The following is a 23,835-nucleotide window of genomic DNA, read 5'->3' as shown; positions in this document are numbered from 1 at the left end:
CTAAATTGTCCATTTGATATTCTATATATTTACCAGACATTAATTTAAGTCTTTATTTTAATATCATTTTAAAATCTTTTAGAGGACATAAGGAGAAAATTTCGTCCAAGTGAATTTTCAGTTGCCCAAATTGATTATTTCAATTTGCTCGGTCAAGCTTTGCGTGTATACGCATGCTTAGAAGTAAATGTTTATTGAAGCCACTTTTTGCTTCTTCAAGCATTGTTGTTTAAAAGATAGGTAGAAATCATACTTTAACGTATAACGATTTATTCGGTCAAATTATGCTGCCTCTTTTTTTGCGTGATTTAAATGGTTACACGCTTTTGTCAAAAAAAATAATTGTTTGAACGCTTAACTGTTCAGCCATTACCCTTTAAAGATAGGCTGTATCTATACTATCAACATCTATACAAAGTAAATTAACAACGTATATTTATCGATGGAGCTTTTCTTAAAAAGTTAAAAGTCTGAAATAGAACTTAAAAAGTTTTCAAAGTAAACCAAAATTGAGATGGTATAAACCAACAAAGTTATCAACGTATATTCGCACCTTAGTAGGTAGTAACCCTACTCCTTTCCGTTCTCCTACCAACCCCCCCACCAACATTGAGCATTAGAGTCCGCAAGTTACACCATAACATTGAATAATATGGGAATATGAAAAACAACAAATCCTTGAAAGCAAGATAACCATCCAAAGTAAAATTTCTCATAATTAAGGAGAGGCCGGAGCAGACAAACAAGCTTTAAAAACATCCCCTCCCGGATTACATCGTACTAGTGTTCAAGTATACTACTTGAGTATACAACGGTCCTTCTAATTAATATTAATACTTAATGCAATCTGTTAAAATTTTGAAGATGAGGAAACCAATTAAATCAAGTTGAAGCTTCTTCTCAAACAGCTTTCTTAAGGCAACAAGAAATATATCAAATTGGAAGGTGGGGTTTTTCTTTTTCTTCTTCAGGTGAGGGGGACAAATTAACAGAACAAAGGACACGGGGTGGGAGAAACTATTAACAACTTGGAACAGACTACATACATTTCTACAGGCGGAGTAGATAATATTTACACGAGGCAACACTATGACGCAAACAAGGCACACTGCTTTCTTGCATGAGATGGAATCAGTTTCACCAGCATCTCTGGAGGCACTCCTTTAAGCTCTGTGTCAGAACACCGGCAACATCAGCATTACACAAGCAATTAAATAAAAGGATACAAGAACATAATATTCATCAGAGAATTAGTTCTTACCATTGGCTCTGAAGTTAAAGAGTGGGGGAAGGTAACGCCCATTTGGTAGGCGAGTATTTGGATCACGCAGTTCATCAAAGAATGGGTGAGCCAAGGCCTCCAGCTGCATAGCACCAGGAACAAACAATATAGCTTAATATAATTTTCAATTGGAAATAATTATAACAATATTATTTATAAAAATTCAGTCAGGAAAGAGAACTTTCCAGGTCTTGCCCCAGTATTACATTTGCATTAGATGCATATTATGCAGGCATGTCAAGAAAGAGAAGAAAAAATTTTGAGGTAAAAATTATTGATAAAATCACATGCATTTTGTAATAACACAAACTATGAAAGTACAGCATTTGCATATAATACAAAGATTATACCATGAACAGCAGACATAAAATGATCATGAACATGACAGTTTAATGTATTCAACAACAAGATTTCAAGTGTCTTTAAAGCTTCCATGTATCTTAATACAACTATATACTCACAGCTGTGCATCGAAGATTTGGAGAGTATTGCAGTAGCCTTGAGACGAGATCCACAGCCTCAGGAGGTAAACGCTTGTGAAATATCTGATAATGAAGGTTCATATATATGAATATCACAATGAAATATCACATAAATGGACAGGCAAATATAACATTACAATACCTTATGCCATGGATGAGCTTTAATTTGTGGAAATTTGAACTCGGTGTAATTAGGATTCATACACTTGATTTCTTCCCTTGTCGGGGTTCCTAAAACCTGCATGTGAATCCCAAATCTCTTTACAAGTACTCAAAGATAACACGGCACTGAATGAGGCAAAAGGGAAAAATAAAACAAGGGGACTATTATTATGGATGTCTACAAACTAGTTACAAGAAAATGCAATCACAATAAACTCATGTGCAGATCATTCAATGCAAGGACACAAAACAGCCATGAAATGCCTGGATTTTACAGAGCAAACTATAAATCTTTAGAATTTATCTTACCTTGATAATTTCAACAAGCTGATCTACTCCACTCTCACCAGGGAATAGAGGCTAACAACAACAGAAATTCATTATTAATTCTTGCACAGATGTGAATTCTAAATAGCAGAATCAAACATACTTAAAAGCAAGATACCTGGCCAAGCAATAGTTCACCAAGTACACAACCGGCTGACCAGATATCAATGGCCGTGGTGTACTCAGTTGCACCAAATATAAGCTCAGGTGCTCTATAGTACCTAGAACAGATATAAGATATGTTTGGTTCGCCTTTGACCTGTCAAATAAGTGCAAAATTTATTCATGGTAACACATCAGAATTCAGATAGAAAGTTAAAAACAGATAATAAAAATGCCAGGTTGAGAATAAACATACCAAGACTTTTGCACTCCCAAAGTCACAAATCTTTAGCTGGTGAGTGTGAGGATTGACCTGTCATCAGGAAATATCCAAAAGAGATTCATCATATATGAAAGTATATTAGTTTTACAAAAGGGGAAAATACATACAGAAGCAAACTAGTAGTGTTTGGATAACACATGAAATCAATTCTACCCCACAAAATCATGGTGATATCATGAAAAATAGAAAAAGTAAAAGCAACTATTTGTTTTTTCAGCTTCACCATGAAAAGTTAATTGATTTCTCTTGCCCTGAAGCTGTTCCAAACACACTATAGCTCTACCTCATACGCTGATTTAAGATGCAAAATGCAGATCATTACAGAAAGCTAGAGAAACTAAAGGAACAAGCTTTCATGTGAACGTACCAGTAAATTTTGAGGTTTTATGTCCCTGTGAGACACTCCAATGCAGTTGTGAATATAAGCTAGTGCTCTACATATCTAAAAAATAAGAAATAGAAGAAATGAGAAACAACAAAGTGATATAGACAATTGCCTTAATAGTAAAACTTACAAGAAAGAAAAAAAATTAATTTTAATATATTACATAGAAATATACCTGGTAAAAATAGAGTTTCACGTATATCAAAGGCATTCTTTGATTCATTTTGTTGTAATGCCTGATAACTCGGTGGACAGTCTCAGGAACATACTCAAGTACCAAATTAAGATAAAGCTCGTCTTTTTCAGTTGTTGAAAAGAAGCAATGCTTCAAAGTTACAACATTGGGGTGATCCAGAAGACGCATGGTTTGCAATTCCCGGTTCTTGTACCTCTTGTCTTGAAGAACCTTCTTTATAGCCACAGTTTCCCCTGTCTCCAAGCACTTTGCCTACATAATAAAGGCAAAAGACAAAGTAAACATCAATATACTGCAAAGCATCACTACCATACAATTAAAAGATGCACACTAAATAATATACAAGGGGCTAACCTGGAAAACTACACCAAATGATCCATTTCCAACAACTCGCTCAGCCATGTAGCTTATTGTCTGCAATCATGAAAATGTTGCATCGCAATAACCATGCATAAGTAACCATGCAAATGCAAACAGACAAATTGATTGTCCAGGTAACAAATATAAGATATCACAAACAGACCTGCTTTGGCTGGCCATTTTTACCACCAATGGTAGTAACAATTATATGTCCTGTTTCAGTCCCATTTCCATCTACCACAGTTGCTTCCATTTCCTGCATTTTGTTTTAACAGGTTACTACATAAGTATACTACATATTTATCAGGAAGTTGCTCAAATGGGTGAAGGCGTGATGCAAAGTGAAAGGCAAACAGACCAAGATAAAATAGACATTTTAACTTTACCCTTTCATCCCTAATTTTCATGCCATTCATCTCATCAGGCAACCTTTCAACAGCAACAGAACTTGCATTCACATCTCTTACCCCAGAAGCAGGTGCTACACCCGCCGATGCCATAACCTCAAAGCAAAGATCAGGAAGATTTTGTTGCAGCTTCGATTCAACTAAAATAACAGATACCACAGACCGTTGTCTAGAAGGAAACAGATCTCTAAACAGCAACTTGGTATCAAAATCTGCATGTAGAATTAAGGATTCATCCCCAAAGATGAATATTGTTAGTTCATTACCATGAAGCCAGATTAAAAAACTACCATCATTAGTTCATTACCATTCATCACTTGTCAGAAATTGCAAAGCAATAAAATAAAAATAACATAAAAACTGCAAACAATTGTTTTTTTTCCTCGTTTAAGGAGAGGAATTATCCAAGACTAAATAGTAAATACAAATACAATGTGTTTTCTTTAATGATTTTAGTACCAAGCACAGAAGAAGACCAAAACAACCAAGTACGGTACCTAATCAATTTCTAGCGTGTGGTATGTGGCAACCGGCGTGAAAGTAGAACAGCAATGCAATGCAATGCAGAGGTAGTTGTCAGAGAAACATGATGGAAACAAAACAAATCGGAATCCAATGATAATATGCAAAGCTTAGAATTTCTCAGCGTAGAAATTTTTTGTGCAATGATTACAACCTAATTATTAAATAAGCAGCCAAAAGAACCAGAGGATGTAGATGCCATGTGCAGATCAAACATGAGCTGAATTAGGTCACAGAAAGAGAACATGGAGCAATTATGAAAATAATCGTAAAAAGGAGAGTAAATAATAAGAGACACTCACGGATCCTGATTCAGTGAGAACTGTGGGAAGAGAACAACAGATCTAGGACGTGGATTCGGAGAGAAGACAAGAGAGAAAGGAATAAGAGAGCGAGAACGAAGAGAGAGGAAGAAGAAATGAAAATAATCGACAAATGCAAATCATTGACGATGTTTTTGTCTAGTGGTGTCTGGTTCTTATCTCACAGTCGACACCACACAAGCTTCTCTCTCTCTCTCCTTCTTTTTTTTTTTTTTTTCCTTTCCTTTCTTTCTCTCTCTCTTCTCTTTTGACCGTTCAACAAAAATTACTGTTCTATTTTCTTTGTTGGAAAATTATCCACCAAAGCATTAATTAATGTGGATAAAGTATTAATTTGTTTGAAAAAATCTAAATGTCAAATTTGCTTGTCCGTCAAAAACAATAGCATTAAATATAAGACAAATAAAGAGATCAAATGATAATAATAAATAAAAAAGTTTAATCTGACGACGACGTCAAGCTACTCCACTTTGACATTATTCATTAGCATTATTTTAAAGGCCAGTTTTAATTTATGACCATCTAATACCCAAACTTTACGGTTAAATTAAATACTGTCATGTGCAAATCATTTATTATATGTGTAATGAGTCGAAGACTTAGGTATGACTTGTTCGCCTTTAAGTCGTAGAAAATCAACTTAATATTAATGGTCTAACCCTGATTTTTTCAACCATTTTGATACAAACTGTGTCAAGTTTTGTATCCATTTTTTTTATTTTTTGAATATCGTTTTGTACTCTTGTTAGTTACAAAAAAACAGTCATAAAAAACATGGAGAGAAAATTGTTAAAGTGTTCTCTTTTGTGTACATATTAGTATCATTCATTTTTAGTCGGATGCAAAAAAAAAAGTCTTTTATTTTTACGAGATCACCTTTAATTAAATGTTAACCTATTCAATAATTGTAAATTCATAATTTTATTCAATAAAAATTTAAATAATAAGTTTTGTTTCTCCCTTTGACATCGTGTCTCTGTCTCATTTTAGAAAATTCTCACATTTCACAAGTCGGTTATTTTCAGGCATCGAAGGCTCCTAAATCTAATTAGTTTCCAATGAAAACTTACTTTTCTGAATAAATAAAGGGTGTTTTGGTTTGACCAAGTTGCACCACATTTTGGTTACCCAAGGCAGCTCCAATTGTGCAAAGACTAATCAGATTCAAGGCTTTATCATCAAATCAATTTTAAACGTTGGTCATAGTTCAAGGCTCCATGCGATTGGACATCTTGCTTGTTTGATCTTTTACTTTTTCTCTTTGCATTATGTCTTTCATTCCTTGACCCTATAAATAGTTTGTTATATCTTTCACTGTGTTGACAAGATGAAAAATAACTTAGGTTCTATGGATTTCGAGCTTTATATAACATTGTCATTTATAATCGTAGACCAACTCCGGATTTGTACATTATAATATGCTTCAATAATTGGTTCATATATATAATGGAATTTCATTTATTTATTTAACATAATTGAAGTAACCAAGGTACCATGCCCCATGGCTTCTACAAGTTAGGGGACAAAGCTAATTATCAAATTAATCATTGGTTGATGGGAATGGTATATATTGCTCCTACCCCGAGGATTTGGATAAGCATGCTTCAACAGTGAAATTATTATTTTTATCATATGAGACACAACTATTTGTAGAGGTGGGAAACATATTCTTTTACCCCATTCATGCTCGTCCTTTAAATCTCCAATGCTAAAAGTATTGACAAACTTGGGCACTTGGCCCACTTGTTTTCGCGGATGATGACTATCTCCAATGACTTTGCTAACACAGTTTCACTACGAGGCATGCAAGCCAAAAACATTGAATAACAGTTCAATGTGTGGACATTTGTAGTTTGCGGCTTTGTTTAGTGGTAATTCACTTTGATCATTTGGACGCATCAAGCAGTGTGGTAGAAGCTAAAGAGTTATGGTTATTTCTTTTGAGTTCAGTATTTTATGAAAGAAATTGTGGCTAGTTTAGAGATTAATTTTTTGATATCAAGTTGTATCTTTCATGGCTGAACTTGGGAGAAATTTGTGAGTTATCACTGCAATAGCTTATTTAAAAGGTTTGGCCCATGTCAACTTAGTTATAGCTAGCATTATGTGTGCGCGCGTGTGTAGCTTATGTGGATGACCCAACATTGATTTCTGCTATACTCATTTTGGGCCATAAGAACTTTTTAAAATTCTAAAGAGGGGCATCACCCCTTTGGGTCATAAACACACAGCAATATTCATTCGAGCGGAACCACTATTTCCACTACCAATATTGTTATTGGTATTATCAATCCTTAGGAAATTCCTCTTTTGCTCAATCACCAAATTCCTCACCATTTCCCTTCCTCTCAGACTTCTCAATCCCCCACCCTCGTCCACCACCACAACGGTACGACCCCACCTATATACACCATCATGTGTGCTGCCCTATCTTCCACCGTCATGGCTTGAGGGTCACAGATCTGGCTCCCTTCACGATTCCATCGGCTACATCTATGCCTCGTCTCCCTCCGCGTGCCGGCTAGATCTATGCCTCATAGCCATTGTTGTTTTGCATTGGTTTCTTATTTTGTGTGTGTGTGAATATGGGACAAAGGAGAGGGAGCATATGAGGTGAAGGGAGGAGGAGCAAGGAGAGGGGAAATTTAGGGAAGGAGCGGGATGAACGAAAATATGATTTCATTGATAACATTGTATATATGAATTGTGTTTTTGATGTTTTATTTTTGCATCCCCCATTATGTAACAAAAATATAAACGAAAACATATTTTTATTTTTTTTCACCTCTCATATATGAAATAGAAACACAATTTCATTGTATTTCTATCCAAGGGGTAATTTTGAGATAAAACAAAATTACACCCACATGGATAATGTCTATAACAATTGTGATAGTATCAATAACAATCCCCTCATTGGTATCCCCTCATTGGTATATCACATGTCTCTTCTTCTAACATATGTTATTGCCAAAAAAAATGAGCACAAAAAAAGAAGAACGGTATAATCCCTAGAAAAAGGAAAGAAACATTTATGAAAATAATTAAAAATAAACTTATAAAGATTTTGTCAAAAAGAAATTTATAAGATAACTTTTAATATATTTATAAAGTATTTTTATTTTATTTAAATAAGCTTACGTGACAATTTATGAAAACAGATTATAATTCATATGAAAATAATTTATTTTCTATTATAAAAACAATTTATACATAACTAATATTATATAATAAACACAATTTAGCCTTGATAGTTGTTTATTCAAAAGCACTCAAATAATTTAAGTTAAAAGTTGATCGATTATATTCTTTATACATATACCTAACAATGTATTTAAACTTTTTTCTATAGCACTCATCACTAATTTAGAAAACAATTAAATGAGCACTTCCTTTGCCACCTGTTATGAAAAATACTTTAAGAGAATAAAGATAACCATACTGACCAATTGCTAGCCACCACCTAAAATTGTTCGAAGATATTTGGGAAAGCAGGAATATTACCCACTTGAGTTCTCTGTCTCTCTTACATGACCCACTGCACCTCAATCCTTTCCCGTTCCTGATGTGTAGAACAATTCATGCATATATCTTACTAGTATTTATTTATATGAAAAAGGAAACAACAAAGATGTGAGAGGGAATGTAAGAGAAAACTATTATGGACCACCAACAAGTAAATGAATTGATATAGGTGGTGTTTAATTTTAAAATTAATTCATATAGTCGATTATTGTATTCCTTTTAATTTGAATATATAAATGTGTTGAGTTTGAGGGTTACGTTTCGCCTGAGATAAACTACAAACACAAATAATCAGCAAAACACTAAGAATGACACCCAAGAAGGGATAAAAAAGTGTTCCCTAAAAAAAAATGGATTTGTTAAGTTCAAGACCTTGTATTCTGCTAGTTTTATTTGGATTTTTAAAACATAATATTAGTGAGTGTAAATTGTGTGTTTGGCGACTCTCGATGAAACTTGTGTTAGCCACTTTGCTGCGAAAATAATCGAATAAATTAAAGAGCCTCTATTAACCATAAAATAATAATAACAACAACAGTGATAATAAGGAGTCTTTGATTCTCGCTGGTTATTGTAATATGAAATTATTACTTTCAGATATTCAGCTTTTCAAAGGTTATCCTTAGGCTATCTTTGAGTGCATTTTTTTTTTCCGTGTCTCATGCATGGGATCATCAAAATGATGGGAGTGGGTTCATGAGATGATTGCATTTTTTTTTTTTAACTCAAGGTATCTTTCAGTTTAGAGTTAAGAATTAAAATTTCAAAAATACTAATATTCATTTTAAAGATTAATCTTTTTCAACATATTCTATTATATACACCAACATGGGAATAAATTTTTTGACTATGTATTTAAGGGACAGTTATTTACGTCACACCATATTCATCATGATATGATTGTATTGTCATATGATTGGTGTAATCAATTTTATTATCTGCTTACTAAAAGTTTATTATTTTCAAATAATTATGAAGTGATATTTTAAAGCATAAATATTTTAATATCAAGTAATTTAATATTAATTTTACTTAAAATCTAACTAAAAGACCGAGGGTACAAGTACATAAAAACTATTAATACATTATTTTTTTGTTGAGTTTTTTGTGAGTGTGTTTTAATTCATTAGTTCAAATATATCAGATAACTCTTTTATGTGCACTCTGTGCCCGATAAAACTGTTGCACATAATATACCCAATTTACAACTTCATACTTAATAAATTCTAAGCCAAATCTTAGCCGTTCAGAATAGCATTTTTAAATTACTTTAAAATTTCTCGAAGTTGAGGGCACTAGGCACTAAAATCTTATTAATTTAATCAACCAATTAAAAGCATAAACAAGTATCTATAAACATAAGATTGTGGGTTAGCAAGTTGGGTCACCAAACCTACTTTTTCCAAATACTATTTTTTTTACAAAAACTTTTTTTCTAATGAAATTGGGTGTAGCATCATGAATTCTTGATTCATTTGCTTTGATTTCTTGCCAATTACCATACCACAACTTTCTATAATGAATGGTGGCAGACAGGTAACTAGCTCGTGGCTTGAAAGGAACCATTGTCTTCCTAATTGAGGAAAGGATATAATTATTGAGCTTCCTCATATTGATGTGGATGTGGCATGCTGTCAAGCTAAGATCACTGCAAACACCTTTTTTTTTTTTTATCTGCATTTGGTATAGCAATTTTAAGACTTTATGGGATGTACTACCATGCCCAACGCTAATTACCCAGCTATCCTACTACCAGATTTTCAGGACAAAAATGACAATCTCATGCAGGTTTATGAAAACCAGCGGGCCATCAATGTGATTGAAATACTGGATTAACGGATTAAAGTTTAACTGGTGAATCATTGATCCAATTCATTCCATATATATTAAAATATTAATTATATATAACATATCTAATAAAATATGATAAATGTATATTTTTATTTTCCAAAATTAAATTTATTGTCACGATCCTATAAATATTATATGATAATGTATTACTTTAAATTATTTTATGGGTATTATTATTAAATAATTAAAGAGACTCTCATTTTCTAGAATTAAATATAAAATTTATTAGATGATAATAAATAAATTTAGTAAAGATATATAAAAACACATAAATATTATTATATGTGAACGACATGATAATAATTAATTATTATATATTATTTTTCAATATAAAAGAATATTATAAACACATATTATATGTCATTTAATAATAAATTATTAATAATTTAACATTTTATAGAAATCGAAGGAAAAAAAAAAAAAAACTTTCCAATTGGATCAAATCGGACCAACACAGGCTGAATCACCAAGTTTCATCAAAGCTAGATCAAATTGATTCGGTTACATTTCTTGTCTTACACCTTAACCCAATCATCCAATTTTAATTACTATGATCTCGTGGTAGGACAAAAAGTAAAAAGCGGTGGAAAGTGGAAATAGCTGTTTTGATTCAACACGCTTTAATTTCTCAACTGTTATAGTAGTAACTAGTAAAAAGACAAAGATAAATTGTATTACTACATAAATTTTGTGGAAAAAAATTATACAACAAAACAGAGAAAAAAAACACAAAACATAAGTGTTGATATCAACTTAGAATTTTTTAAGTAATAGAAGCATCACTTTGAGGTTAGTCAAATTTTGATTTGTCGAAAGTTCGTGATATTTGAAGTTTGGAATTGATTAAAGTCCTAGTGAAAAAATAATGAAAATTCTGAGAAAAATCAATTCGATGTTGAACTTGAGATCAGAAAGTCAATTCTGATGAAAAAAAAAGCGACGAAGTGTTGAAGAAAAGAAATTTAGCGACAAGTTAAGATTTACGAATTCTAAGTCAAAAGATAATTATTAGTAATTATCAATATCACAACTAAAGAATATTATTCTAAAGAACAATTTAAAATATGTTTAATTAGATTTTAACATTCTTAAAAATATTTTTAAGAATTTATAATAATTAACCTAAAACGAAGAATACTCATGAATGCTTTAACCACTTTCTAGAGAGAGTGAAGAATACTCAAAAATAATTTTTTATAACTCATAACAAACACAATAATATTAGATTCTCAAGTTCACACTTACGGAAATATATTTTCAATTCATAAAACAAACGCACTCGTTTGATTTACTTTTCAATCCTTTATACATTTTAAGTCATATAAATAATTAAATTTTACAATTCTTCTTCTACTCCTTGTTTTTTCTTCTTAATCTTGGATTTTCCGCTATATTTAATTTTATCTACTTTCTATTTTATAAATTTTACATTTTAGTTCAATAATTACTTTTGCAAATATTTTTAATTTAATAAGTCAATTTAACAACTTTAAATTAATATATTTCACCTAAAAATTAGTTTTTAAACTTGTACTTAAACTTTGGTAAGAAAAAAACTTTTACTTAACTTTTCATCCAATTTTTCCATAATCAAAATCTAATATATAAACTATAAAGATTATGCTTGAATAAAATTTTCTATAGACTTATTAATATATATATATATATATATATATATATATATATATATTTAACTTATACAAGTTTTTAAAGAAAATAAAATCATTGTAAATTTGTTCTATCTGGGGAATTTATTCATTTATTACTTTTCTGTTAATTAAAAGTCATTTTATTTTCTTATTGTCTCAGAAGAGTGGGCAAAGCCATGATGTCATACATCACCAATGTATGTTGGGGGTGACAAACGCGTCAGCACGTATGAACACAAGAAGACAGTTATATTACTCGGTCGGCGCTACCTGAACTTCCCATCCTACCCCTCAACAACCTGTAACCAACCCATAAAGTCAAACCTGACAGCTTACACCTGCAAGGGCCTTCCCGTCCTTTCACCCACCCAACTCCCCAAACACTTCAAAGGTCACGTGCCCGTGAAGCCAAGCCTCAACGCGTGCGAGCCAAAGGCTCCCGCGGTCCCCGAAACTCCACGTGTCCGTAGCCCCAACGAGTTTACCGGCAGCCGCCAGTTCCCCACCGGAGCCTCTTATATGGCATTTCAACCCCGTCGTGGCAGAAGTTTTTGATCACCAATTCCAACAGAAACCGCGAGAAAATTCCCCAGAAATCTCAACACAGTTAAACATCATCAATCAAATATTTTTGGAAAATACCACAACAGTTTTCAGCTCTGTACAACGTTGGATTTGGATCAGTTTTCGTGAGAGAATATTTGAGCATAGAAACATGGTAGCTGAAGCAGAGGTTGCGTGTCAACAAAACGTGGGTGTGTTGGATGTGAAGCATTTTCCAAATAAGGGAAGCGATGTTCACCAGATCGGAGACGCAGATGCTAATTCGCCTCCGTGTTTTGACCGAGTTCGTGCCACTGAGTCGGTCTCCGCCGAGTTACTCACTTCACAAGAAGTCAGTTTTTTGAAGAAGACCCCTTTTTTTCATTTTTCTTGTGATTTTGTGTGTTTCTGTTGTTGGATGGCACAGATGGTCATAAGCATGATGGGTTTCTTAATTCTTTCTATTCGCTCGTTCAATCATGTGAATTTCTTGATTTCTCTTTCTGGGATCAACGTCCCTACAAAAAAAGAAAAAAAAAATTAAAACTTTTGGATCATGGGTCAGCGTGTATGTTGAGCTTAGGTGAAGATACCTGAATTCTGTTGATTTTGTTTAGGTTACTTACTTCCTTGTGTTGCTTGTTCAATTTAGAAACACGTGTTTAGTTTAACGGCTTATTTATGATGATCCCAATTGTTTGTTGGAAACAATAAGGGAATCTATCTGTGTTGATTCGAAATTGATTTTCTTGAAGGAGATAGATGTGTGTGTGGGATGGATTTTTTGGTAGTTAGTATCTATAAGGGTAACATTGTTGCTCGTCAACATGTGTTGCAGATCAAATCCTTCTAGGAGGTGTTCCTAATTTTGCAATATTTTCGAAATTGTGAGTGTGTGGTTTGGAGCATCATTGTTTCTATGTGATGAACAAGTTATGCAAAATAGTACATCTAGTCCTTCAATATGCTGATTCTTGTTTTGCTGATTTGCATTTAATTATCATTGTGTAGGATGTTAAGTCTGCAGACAGGATCTCAGATGCTGCTCTTGAATCTGCGGTTCTGCAGTCTATCCCTTGCATCCGTTCTGGTAGTTTTGCTGACATTGGGCCACGGAGATACATGGAAGATGAACATATAAGGATAGATGATTTGTCGTCTCATCTGGGATCACTATACAACTTTCCCCAACCAAGTGCCTTTTATGGGGTAATAAACTTTTCACCTGTCTCTTGATTTTGTTTAGTCATATTGTAAATTTAACTGAGATTTGGCAAATCTCCCAGGTGTTTGATGGTCATGGAGGACCTGAAGCTGCAGCTTATATAAGGAAAAACGTGACAAAGTTCTTCTTTGAGGATGTCAATTTCCCACGGACATCAGAAGTTGATAACGTATTTTTGGAAGAGGTAGAGGATTCCCTCAGAAAGACATTTCTTTTGGCTGATTCAGCTTTGGCCGATGATTGCAGTGTGAATAGTTCATCAGGCACCACGGCCCTTACTGCTTTGATATTTGGAAAGTATGTCCATATTCATACTTCACATTCTTGGTTTTCCTTTATTTGCACACTTTTAGCAGCTTACTAGCTTACATTTATCTACTTTACGCTTGATGTAATATGTGCAGTTTCATTTAATCAAATCCAGTTTCTCGTGCATGATTGGGGTGTTCTTTATCATTAGTTTAAGATTTTTGTTGCTTCTGTATTATAATTCATATTTCTTGAACCCGCAAATACTGGGGCAGATTCTGCACTTTTTAGTCTCTAATGTAAGCATAACTGTTATCTTGTAAGGAGGTATGACTTGCTTTCTATATTTGCTTTGCTGATTTCTAATATACTTCTTTCAGGCTTCTAATGGTGGCCAATGCTGGCGACTGCAGAGCAGTTCTCTGTCGCAAAGGAGAGGCCATTGACATGTCTCAAGATCACAGGCCTATTTATCCATCAGAGAGGAGGCGAGTTGAAGAATTGGGTGGCTACATAGAAGATGGTTATCTCAATGGGGTTTTATCAGTTACTCGAGCACTGGGGGACTGGGACATGAAGTTACCTAAGGGTGCTCCCTCACCTTTGATTGCAGAGCCGGAGTTCCGGCAAGTGGCTCTAACAGATGATGATGAATTCCTCATCATAGGATGCGACGGCATCTGGGATGTGATGTCAAGTCAGCATGCTGTTAGCCTTGTTCGCAAAGGCCTGAGGCGGCATGATGACCCAGAGAAATGTGCCAGGGACCTGGTTATGGAAGCATTACGCCTGAACACATTCGACAATCTCACGGTGATCATTGTATGTTTCTCTTCCCTTGACCACGTGGAGCCAGAGCCATCCCCTCCTCGCCAACGGAAGTTGAGATGCTGTAGCCTCTCTGCAGAGGCTCTTTGTAGCTTGAGGAGCTTGTTGGAAGGCAGTGCTAGCAACTGAATGTATGTACAAACACGGTTCATCAAATAATGTGTTGTTGAGATTATACCACTGTTTTTGGCTGCTTCAGTTTAGACATTGGAAAAAGCAGCCATCATTTTTTTACGTGGTCGGTTGATGTACATATCCCGGGCTGGAGGATGGTGGTGTAAATATGTATTGTCGTTACATTATTATTTTGTACTAAGGTCAATTTTTGCTATGATTGCCACATTCATGTCAAGATTCTTGTGTGTCAATAAATGGAATCTCTTAGTTTCTATTCCATTATCTGTTAGCAATTACATATCCTCATACTCATTTTTAGACATGTACCAATAGACTCCGCATGGGACTCACTGGAGCTTCAGTTTCGAGATGGTTTGGCAAATTTTACTTGCTAGGATCTAAATCCAAACATTTCTGACGTGCTCAAAGCAGGGTTACGAATTTGGGATTGCGGGTTTAAGAAGAGACCTTTAACATTATGTCGGATGCGTTTATTTTACATTAAGATCATCCACCAGAGTTATACATGATTAATTAACAGTAATTCAATCAATGTTTGGAGAAAATGAAATCTCCATGAAAATAATCAGGTATGTTCACTTTTAGAAATGTAGCCCTGCTATAAAAATCAGGACAATCATAATAAAATTTAGGTGTAGCTTTTGGCGAATGTAGCAAATCTTTCCAAACCACGTGTAAGTAAACCTTCAAGGAAAGGTTGCAGTGCCTGCAAATTATATCATGAAAGGGGAAAAACATGAGAAAAGGTTCTAAAGCGGTATCAAAGGTGAGAATATGAATATTCACATACAGCATCTATTATAACCGAGTGAGAGCCAAGAAAAACGAATAAACTAGGAAAACGTTTTACCCATTTGGCTTACTTTTTTCCTATCCCCTAAATTTTGCTAGCACTAAATGAAAATTGGAGATTCTTTCACGGTTTTTGTCAACTTAAGCTGTTAAAAACTTTTTTTTTTCCGTGTCAGATTATACTCACCGATGCCACTGGAGCTAAAAGTTGAGGAACCTCATATGAGACTGTCAGCTGTAAGGGACAAAAATGCAGTAGTTAGCGCTTGACTAAGGGCCACTGAGGTAGAAAAATGGACAAAAAAGCACTATATATTATCACTTTGTAAGTTCTCCTAATTGGTTGTTAGAAGTTAAAAGCGTGGAAAAAAATGTAAATGGGACCAATAAGAAAAATTATTACATAGGATGCATACATGTGGTGCACCACCTAGTTGTGCACTGGACTGATAGGACTAGGCGATTAGTTGGATCATTACTATTAGGAACATGCAGCTAGTTTGACAAGCACCGCTTTGTGAGAATTACAATCTATATAGGTTTGCCCGATTTTTTTCAAAAAATTGAAGCATGGGATCAAAGTATGAAACTCCGCAGATACCCATCTACGCATATACGCAACATTGGTAGATAAAAATTATCCAAGAAAGATCAAATGCTTATAAATATGAATATGATAGGGGTAAAACATGCAAAAAATTGTATAAAGGACCTTACTTCTACTACACATGATGAAGGACCTTTTGGATAGAATCGCACAGCACCTCTGTCACATGAGAAACCAAGCAATCAAAAGTCTTAAAAATACTGAACAATGTATCCATGCAACAGTCTCTTTAGTAGCCATAACATTTAATTTTGTTTTAATGACACATTAATCTAAGACAATTGCTGATGAAACCTGTGGTTCAAGTGTGAAAGCAAAAAAGGATGTGATAATGGATCAGTAACAAAAAGGGCCCACAATATGGAAAGCTTGTTCAAGAAGGAATAAGTGTGGTTCTGGGTTGAGTTAGTTAGCTTAGGTGGAAATGGTTAGCATTTTGGAGGAATGATTCACATGATGCAAGAGGGTAATTAGGGGGCCGAGGTGCATGGGAGAAGGGATGTCATGAATCTTGGATTTGTCATTGAGAATATTTGCTCTAAGGAGCTAGGCTCTGGCCAGGCCTGTTCATGGTTTGGATTAGCACAGAAAACTGAGTTGAATTTAAAATCAATACCAAACTGTTTTTTTGGTTTGGTGCACTGTATTCTAAAATTCAAACTGAACTAGTTTATAGGATTACTGAACTGAATTGTTCTTGTGCTCTGGATTGAACTGAGCTGGGAAAAAGCTCATTAAAAGAAAAGCTCATTACCTCCGGGGAGAAAACCGAATCGAACTGGAAAACTGTACTGCTCATACCAAACCAAACTAGAAAAAAGTTTGCGTGAACCAAACGGAACTGTTTCTTTAGTTTGATTTTTTTTTAACTTACAGATTAGTTTGTTTCATGGTTCAATTTGGTTCAATAATACTTTCTGAACAACCCTAGCTCTGGCATAGTGATGTGAACCCAAGAAGGCTTAGAACCTTTGATCCCACAAGCACTTGAATTTCACCCACCCCAAAAAAGCTAACAATCAGGTTTGGTGATCCCAGCCCTTGATTCTCATCACATAGGCTGTTTCTATGAAAGCTTTCTTGAAAATGAATAAAATCAGACTAAACCACAACCCTCTAGGTTCCTGTCAAGTGCTAACCATGGTTTATGCAACAAATATATTTTCCACAATAAGATAGTTTGAACAAGATACAACTAGGAATTCTTTAATCACGCTAGAAGCATTTCATTTCACATTCCTAGAGTTCACTGCCAGTGCACACTGCACAGGCATAGATTTATCTAATATCATAATGTAGAAACATACAATACGTGACACAAATAAAGGAAAGGTGGAAAAATTTAACCTAATAACTAAATAGAAAGTTTCACTGCTATAAAGGTTGATGGGTCTTTTTATTCCCATAAATTACATAATACTATGCAGTATATATAGCTTGGATGGCCACAAGTTTCAGGTCAGGCTCTAGGAGTTTAAATTCTAAAATGCGATATAAAGGATAGTCAACAAAGAAACGTGCATCTGAACTTTTCTTTGCTGTCATACATCTCAAATATCTTCACACAATGTTGAACTACCAAAATTTCCACAAAAAAAGTTAATCAATAACATGATATTCACTTAGAAAATGTCCTTGTAACTTACCTGTTTTGAAGACCTTCCATAGATCGCCAGTGGATTTTCTGATTTGGAATGGGCTGCAAGAAGGTGATATAATATGAATAACAAATACCAATTGTAACTAAAGAGAATTTATTGAGAAAAAAAAAAGTATAGTATTAGGTTGGGGATCTTTTCCTGCATATTACGAGCAAGCCAAGAGAATTCAATATCACGACCAAATGCCTTATACTTCAAGGACCATCGTGACAGGTCAGGTTTGTCTGGCAATATCTGTGAAACAAACCCAACATTTGCATAAAATCAAAATGCAAGAGGAAAAAAAAATCATTTGGATCCAAAGCAAGAATGCCTAGATGGTGATCCTAATGTCATGTTATCCTCCCTTAGCAACAAGGCAGGGGATCTTAGGTTTCAAAATACAAGCTAAATGTTTGACTTAACAAAGAAAAACAAGCAAAAACCATATCTTTTGTGTTACACTTAGCAGACAATCATTACTGATTATGACAGGCCAGAGCAAACGCAGGAAAGATTGTGCCTTGAATACTAAATTTACTAAATTACTTCACTTCAAAGTGCCTAAAGGTGTATTCTGCTCGCTTGCTTGAAATAGCTTGACGGATAGATTCTATCCCTTGAAATTTATTAGGTCCCAAAATATACCCAGATATTTTATGATGCTAAGAAAAACATAAGTACGTGTTATAAGCAATGTAAACAACTAAGGGACTTCATTTACCCCACTCCCTCACAAGACTCAATTTCGGTAATTAAGAAAATTGATCTTTAGAATAGAGGGTGAGAAGGAAAGCAAGCACACACCTTAACAGAAGAAATAAAGGGCATCCAGTTTGGGATGGCTTCGCGATCAGAATAACAAGTATAGGCTACAGAGATGGGCACATCAATCTCCATCTTAACCCTGAAATTGGAAATATTATTTTCTTATTGAAAGTGGGGAAAACAAAAAAGTAAAAACTGATAGGAATTGGAAACAACCTCGTCGTCTAATTCTAAAATGAACGAAATTGCAAGACCACCTATGACCTAACCAACACCTTGCCTGATAAAAAAAATACCATTACGAGTGGAAGATGGTTTCTAAAGCACTCATCCAATCATGCCTTACTATAGAAATGTGAAATCATGGAAAATGTAAAATTGTCACTAAATCGTATTTATAGTAGCTGAGATATGAATAGTAAATTTATAATGAAAGAAACAAAAAATGAGTAGATGATAGATATGAAAAATTAATCGGTAATAGTAATATGTAAAATAGAAAGGGAGATAGATACGTGCAATCCTGCCACTCCATGACGGGGGAAAAGCGCTTGAAGGCATGGAAGGTGGTTGAGGTTCGTTTGGAAGAAGTGTGACTGAGCTTGAAGAGGAGGAGATTGGAGGAGAGTGGAGTAGCGGGGAAGCTTGTGGAGGTGGAATTGGCGCCAAATGTGGTTCTACTTCTACTTTTACGTGATGACGACAAGGGGGTCAAAGCTTGTGTTGTTGTAATAGACATGGTTTAATTTTTCAGAATTCAGACACAGCTCTCTCTCTCTCTTCGTGAGGATTTGTCATACAAGAATCAGCATCGCACGTTCATGTTCCAATGTTGCTGTGACGCTGATGGATCCCACTTAATTATGTTTTGTTTTCTTGGTGAATACTTAAATGCAATCTTGGGCTTTTCCAATGCACGCAGCGGCCCAAACCAAATTTAATTCATCAACTGTTCAAACTTATGAGCCTTGAAACAAGATAGATACACAAATTTAACGTTTTTTTTTCAAGAATATTATTTTTACAAATATATGATTATTTTTATATACTAACTATTATATATATATATATATATATATATATATATATATATCCACTAACATATAACTTTTTTTGTCCCCGATAAAAAAAAAACTACGATACCCCTAATCTATTGGGTCAAACTTGAATAGTTTACAAATAATTTAATTCATTTACATTGTTATTGTTTATTTCTAATTAGTCGAGGGTATAAGTTTTTTTTTTTAATAGTGGTAGTCATTAAAATTATGAGATCATGCAAGTTTGACAATGAAAAAAAGAAATTTCATATCAGAGCATGATGTTCATTTTCATAGTTTTGCTTTTCAATCATATTCTCATTGAAAATTCAGAGTAAACCGTAGCAAGACCTGCTAAACAAAAGATTGAATACATATAATCGCAACTTTTTCATCAGGCAGCAAGTTGCTAAAATCCTAAACGACAGTATAGTCCCAAATCTCAATAACATGAAATGATAACATGCAGGATTTTGATTAAACTTTTTTTTAGAAAAAAAGAAGAAGAAGAAACTGGAAACAAAGTAACACTAAAGTGCTATATGTCTAGATTGGTTAATTTTTTGAAAATAGTATTATTTTTATAATTAACTTATTAATAAGGATGGGGATAGAACGCAGCTCCATCCCTATCTATAGAAACAAATGAAAGCCAACAACTTATCAATGTTAGATTTTGTATTGTTTTACGTAACGGACCTTTAATCTTAGCATTTTATTTTAATAATTCGAATCATTTTGTATAGACACATTTTTCACCTTTTTTTTTTCAAGACAAATGAAGAGGTCAATTAAGTAAATCATCAATCAGCGACCAAAAGCCAAATCTGTAAGCAGACAACTTCTAAAGAATACAATATAACTCAAACAGAGTACCACGTTTTATTTGACTGGTCGTGTCGTGACAAATATACAATTGAATTGAATTGGCCAAGAAGACTAGAATACAAAGGTGAGAGAACAAAAGAATGATTACATCCCAAAGGAAAACAAATAAAAGAATGAAGCGATCATATTTTGTGGCAAAACAAAAAGGATATACGAGAAGAAAGAAAAGTACTTATTAATTTGCAGGTATGAACAACTTAACCAAACAATAGCCGGTGAGTTTTGGGAGAAGGAATCAATGAAGCAGGTGCAGAGTTAATTAATTAACGACGCTACAGCGGGTCCTGATCTCGCCTTGTGAGCCAGTTAGCACTTGGATGGAACCCATATGCACCATTGCCTTAGCAAACTTACGTGCCCATTTTGAACCATGTTTAGCATTGGTTAGAACCATTGGTCTCGTTGAGGGGCTGGTCAACAACGTCTGATCTGAGGTCAACAAACCACGCTGGTTCTTTAGCAGTGCGTAGTAGTTGTTGTCCAAACGGTTAGGCGTGGAAGCATCAAGCACCACTGTGTTATCACTCCGAGGCAGACACTTGGTTTTCAACGACGTAGCAAACTTGGGATCCATAGAAGGGTCTTGAGGAAACGTGGCATTGAAAGAGTACAAGCGGTCGGAGAAGGAGGAACAGTGCGAGACACCAATAGAATGTGCTCCAGACAGTGTCACCATTTCATCTGCAGACAACCCTTTTTGTTCAAAGCTACTAATGAGTTGTTGTGTGTTGAATGTTGGACGAGGCAGTTGTGACGCTTCGTCTCTGATAGAGACACGACCATCTCTGCGTCCAGCTGGTACTACATAGTTTATGCCTCCGACTCTGTTGGTGCTGTCTCTAGCAGCAAAAGCAAGAATGTCAGAACAGGACACAGTGTGAGGACACTCTGCCTCTATTTGGGCCTTGGCCTCATCGATCACTTCGAAGCCACGTAAGCTTGGGTTGTTGGCAGGGTGCTCTCTCTCTGATGGGTTACCCGCTGTGGATTCTAATAGTACAGAACCATCACAACCCTGCATATATATAGCAATATAATTAATTAAGCATCAACTTCAGAAATGGATTTGCACTATACATGACTATATTAAGATGAAGTAGTTAATTACCCTGACAAAACAATCATGAAAGTGCATTCTGATCAAACCAGCAGCGATGCCCGGGTTGAGAGAAACAGCTTTGTTTACAGCTCTTCTCACTATTGCCTCCGCAGATGGACACGTAGTTTTGTAGAAATCCACCTTCAAAGATGCGGAGGCAGATGAGACAATTAGAACAAAGCAACAGAGCATTACATGCATGTGTAGAACCATTATATTGTTGTGTGTATGTAATTTATGATTGCAGTGCACAGTAGTACTAGATGTGTTGTGTGTTTCAGCCTTCAATGACAACAAGTAGTGGGAGAAGAGAGAAGGGAGTGATATATGTGCAAGTATGTTTGAAGTGGAGGTGGAGGTTGAGAGAATTTGAGCTTGGTGAATTATATATATATATAGGTTGAGAATTGTGAATTCAGGAGGTGAGAGTAGGTCTTACTTTCGAAACCAAAACGTGTGTGTGGCTGTATCCTGCAGCATTTGATGGTGGTTGAAGCAATCTGCTTTTGAACTCTTCTTCTGGCCCATCATGCATGCTTGTGTTCATACTATTACTGTATCCACCTCTCTTTATGTCTCATTCTATTTCGTAAGTATTTGGATGATGACTATTAACAGCAATGCAATAGCCACTTGAGCTTACGGAGAACTTTTCTATTCTTTGATGGCTGCAATAACTGCATATGGCATTTTGATATAGTTTGATAACCTGGACGGCTGGACCTGGTAATGGCAAAGACTATTTCTTTTAGAAAAATTTAATTAGGACATTTCGTTTTGTCACAAGAAGAGAAAAGTCACTCTTAATACTTAATATATGTAATTGATAATGCCACAAGAAAAAAAAAATACTATAAAAACTAAGACCTTCTTCCTTAATATCACTCGGTTGACCTCAAAATACACACTCGTGCATTTGTACCTTGGAGGTATAAATTAAAAGTTAATTTTAACTTATATTTATCATTAGTGTTGAAATGTAAGTTTCATATGCTTGAATTATTCAACTTAAGAAAATGATTGATAATTCAGTTGGATTGCCCCTTTGACTTGTATGCTTGCGTGTATTGTTCTGAAATCAATTATGCAAATATTATCATCACTGAAATAGCCTTTTAATAGTTAATTTAATTATCTTCAAGAAATTTCTTCATTTTTAATCCTTGGCTCTGATATCTCTTACATATATTAGTTTAAGACTTTAATTTTAATGACTATCACTATAAAATAAATTATATCCTTAACCAATTAGAAATAAACAATAACAATATAAATGAATTAAACTATTTGTCAACTATTTAAGTTTGACCAAATGGATTAGGAGACATACTTGATTTCTAATCAGAATAAAAAAAATATATTTAAGATTGACTCATTAAATGCAATGCTCAACCAAACTTGTTGCATTGTTCTTGATTTTGATGAAGATGGATCCACTATATTTGGTGATATGTCTTGACAAAATTGTTAAGGAATTACAAACATGTATATATGTGGGATATGTGCAGTAGTTTCGCTTGTCTTTTCTTGTACTTGAGTTGGCTAGGCTTGGCCTGGATGCATAGAAGAGCTTGTTGAATGTTACAATGTTAGATAGTAATGCAAGAAAATAGTCCAAGTCTTGCCAGTAGAGTAACACTCGTTGGAGGAGCCATCAAGGGGTGATTACCATACGAGTAAGGGCAGATAAAAAAATGAGCAGCAGAGTAACACTCGTTGCTATATTACATTTCTTTCCTGACTAGCACCTTAAGTACTTGTGGCAGGTGATTAGGGCAATTAGGTTCCTGTCTCTCATCTTCCTCACAATTCTGTAACTATTTGCCTACCTGCGTGACTATTGTTATGTAGAAAACGTATCCGGGGCATTCTTATAAAATAAAGCTCATCTATATGACATTTTTTACATCTTGGTTTGTCAATCTTTATCCTTTTTGGCATTTTCGTCTGTTGATTTTTCTTTATGTTTTGTTACTCACGATGAAGCGAGAAAGAATTAAGATAAGTACGACATAGGCTTGGATACAAGGAACAAGTTGATTTTGCCATTAGATTAAATAGAGAGAATAATTGAATATTTATAGAATAAACCCAAGGCATGGTAGCATAAGTTTCCAAAAGATAAAACATATATATTACCACTGGCTTAAGGAAAGACTGTT

At 34.5% G+C, this 23,835-nt stretch overlaps 4 protein-coding genes across 6 annotated transcripts; 1 reads left to right on the top strand and 3 right to left on the bottom strand.

Annotated features, from left to right (window-relative positions):
• Positions 1–616: 616 nt before the first annotated feature.
• LOC114378114 (glycogen synthase kinase-3 homolog MsK-2) lies at positions 617–5,009 on the bottom strand. 2 transcript variants are annotated; one of them, XM_028336662.1, is made up of 13 exons: positions 4,811–5,009; positions 3,966–4,198; positions 3,743–3,835; positions 3,574–3,633; positions 3,199–3,471; positions 3,006–3,080; positions 2,612–2,668; positions 2,372–2,512; positions 2,236–2,286; positions 1,907–2,002; positions 1,744–1,827; positions 1,262–1,364; positions 617–1,170 (listed from the first exon to the last, which is right to left on the bottom strand). In XM_028336662.1, exons 2-13 carry the CDS (start codon positions 4,077–4,079, stop codon positions 1,088–1,090), a joined length of 1,230 nt encoding a protein of 409 aa, XP_028192463.1. In that variant the 5' UTR covers positions 4,080–4,198; positions 4,811–5,009; the 3' UTR covers positions 617–1,087. The 2 variants fall into 2 exon arrangements, with proteins under 2 accessions (XP_028192463.1, XP_028192470.1); XM_028336669.1 differs by lacking the exon at positions 4,811–5,009 and adding an exon at positions 4,484–4,632.
• A 7,377-nt stretch (positions 5,010–12,386) lies between these two features.
• LOC114378093 (probable protein phosphatase 2C 49) lies at positions 12,387–15,097 on the top strand. Its single transcript, XM_028336631.1, has 4 exons — positions 12,387–12,751; positions 13,411–13,608; positions 13,686–13,921; positions 14,254–15,097. The coding sequence occupies exons 1-4, from the start codon at positions 12,572–12,574 to the stop codon at positions 14,828–14,830; spliced, it is 1,191 nt and encodes a 396-aa protein (XP_028192432.1). The 5' UTR covers positions 12,387–12,571; the 3' UTR covers positions 14,831–15,097.
• Positions 15,098–15,266: 169 nt separating this feature from the next.
• LOC114378099 lies at positions 15,267–19,493 on the bottom strand. Of its 2 annotated transcripts, none has more exons than XM_028336643.1 (7): positions 19,162–19,493; positions 18,686–18,785; positions 18,038–18,133; positions 17,885–17,937; positions 16,349–16,397; positions 15,819–15,866; positions 15,267–15,545 (listed from the first exon to the last, which is right to left on the bottom strand). In XM_028336643.1, the coding sequence occupies exons 1-7, from the start codon at positions 19,383–19,385 to the stop codon at positions 15,468–15,470; spliced, it is 648 nt and encodes a 215-aa protein (XP_028192444.1). In that variant the 5' UTR covers positions 19,386–19,493; the 3' UTR covers positions 15,267–15,467. The 2 variants fall into 2 exon arrangements, with proteins under 2 accessions (XP_028192444.1, XP_028192452.1); XM_028336651.1 differs by lacking the exon at positions 19,162–19,493 and adding an exon at positions 18,863–18,964.
• A 1,038-nt stretch (positions 19,494–20,531) lies between these two features.
• On the bottom strand, positions 20,532–22,428 carry LOC114378087 (peroxidase 5-like). Its single transcript, XM_028336620.1, has 3 exons — positions 22,113–22,428; positions 21,683–21,814; positions 20,532–21,589 (listed from the first exon to the last, which is right to left on the bottom strand). Exons 1-3 carry the CDS (start codon positions 22,218–22,220, stop codon positions 20,834–20,836), a joined length of 996 nt encoding a protein of 331 aa, XP_028192421.1. The 5' UTR covers positions 22,221–22,428; the 3' UTR covers positions 20,532–20,833.
• Between the last annotated feature and the right edge of the window lie 1,407 nt (positions 22,429–23,835).

The sequence above is a fragment of the Glycine soja genome, chromosome 2 (genome assembly GCF_004193775.1).
Source record: "Glycine soja cultivar W05 chromosome 2, ASM419377v2, whole genome shotgun sequence".
Lineage (NCBI taxonomy): Eukaryota > Viridiplantae > Streptophyta > Magnoliopsida > Fabales > Fabaceae > Glycine > Glycine soja.
This window is presented reverse-complemented; position numbering and strand designations above follow the sequence as displayed.

Coding starts and splice junctions, on each gene's coding strand:
- LOC114378093 (XM_028336631.1), top strand. CDS start 12,572: ATGGTAGCTGAAGCAGAGGTTGCGTGTCAACAAAACGTGGGTGTGTTG. Junction 12,752..13,410: donor AGTTACTCACTTCACAAGAA/GTCAGTTTTTTG, acceptor ATCATTGTGTAG/GATGTTAAGTCTGCAGACAG. Junction 13,609..13,685: donor AACCAAGTGCCTTTTATGGG/GTAATAAACTTT, acceptor CAAATCTCCCAG/GTGTTTGATGGTCATGGAGG.
- LOC114378114 (XM_028336662.1), bottom strand. CDS start 4,079: ATGGCATCGGCGGGTGTAGCACCTGCTTCTGGGGTAAGAGATGTGAAT. Junction 3,081..3,198: donor TGAAACTCTATTTTTACCAG/GTATATTTCTAT, acceptor CTTATTTTTTAG/ATATGTAGAGCACTAGCTTA. Junction 1,828..1,906: donor AAGCTCATCCATGGCATAAG/GTATTGTAATGT, acceptor CTTCATTATCAG/ATATTTCACAAGCGTTTACC.
- LOC114378099 (XM_028336643.1), bottom strand. CDS start 19,385: ATGTCTATTACAACAACACAAGCTTTGACCCCCTTGTCGTCATCACGT. Junction 18,786..19,161: donor ATGGAGTGGCAGGATTGCAC/GTATCTATCTCC, acceptor TTCCAATTTCAG/GGTTAAGATGGAGATTGATG. Junction 15,867..16,348: donor CTTCATCATGTGTAGTAGAA/GTAAGGTCCTTT, acceptor TGTCCCTTACAG/CTGACAGTCTCATATGAGGT.
- LOC114378087 (XM_028336620.1), bottom strand. CDS start 22,220: ATGAACACAAGCATGCATGATGGGCCAGAAGAAGAGTTCAAAAGCAGA. Junction 21,815..22,112: donor CACACGTTTTGGTTTCGAAA/GTAAGACCTACT, acceptor GCATCTTTGAAG/GTGGATTTCTACAAAACTAC. Junction 21,590..21,682: donor TTCATGATTGTTTTGTCAGG/GTAATTAACTAC, acceptor ATATATATGCAG/GGTTGTGATGGTTCTGTACT.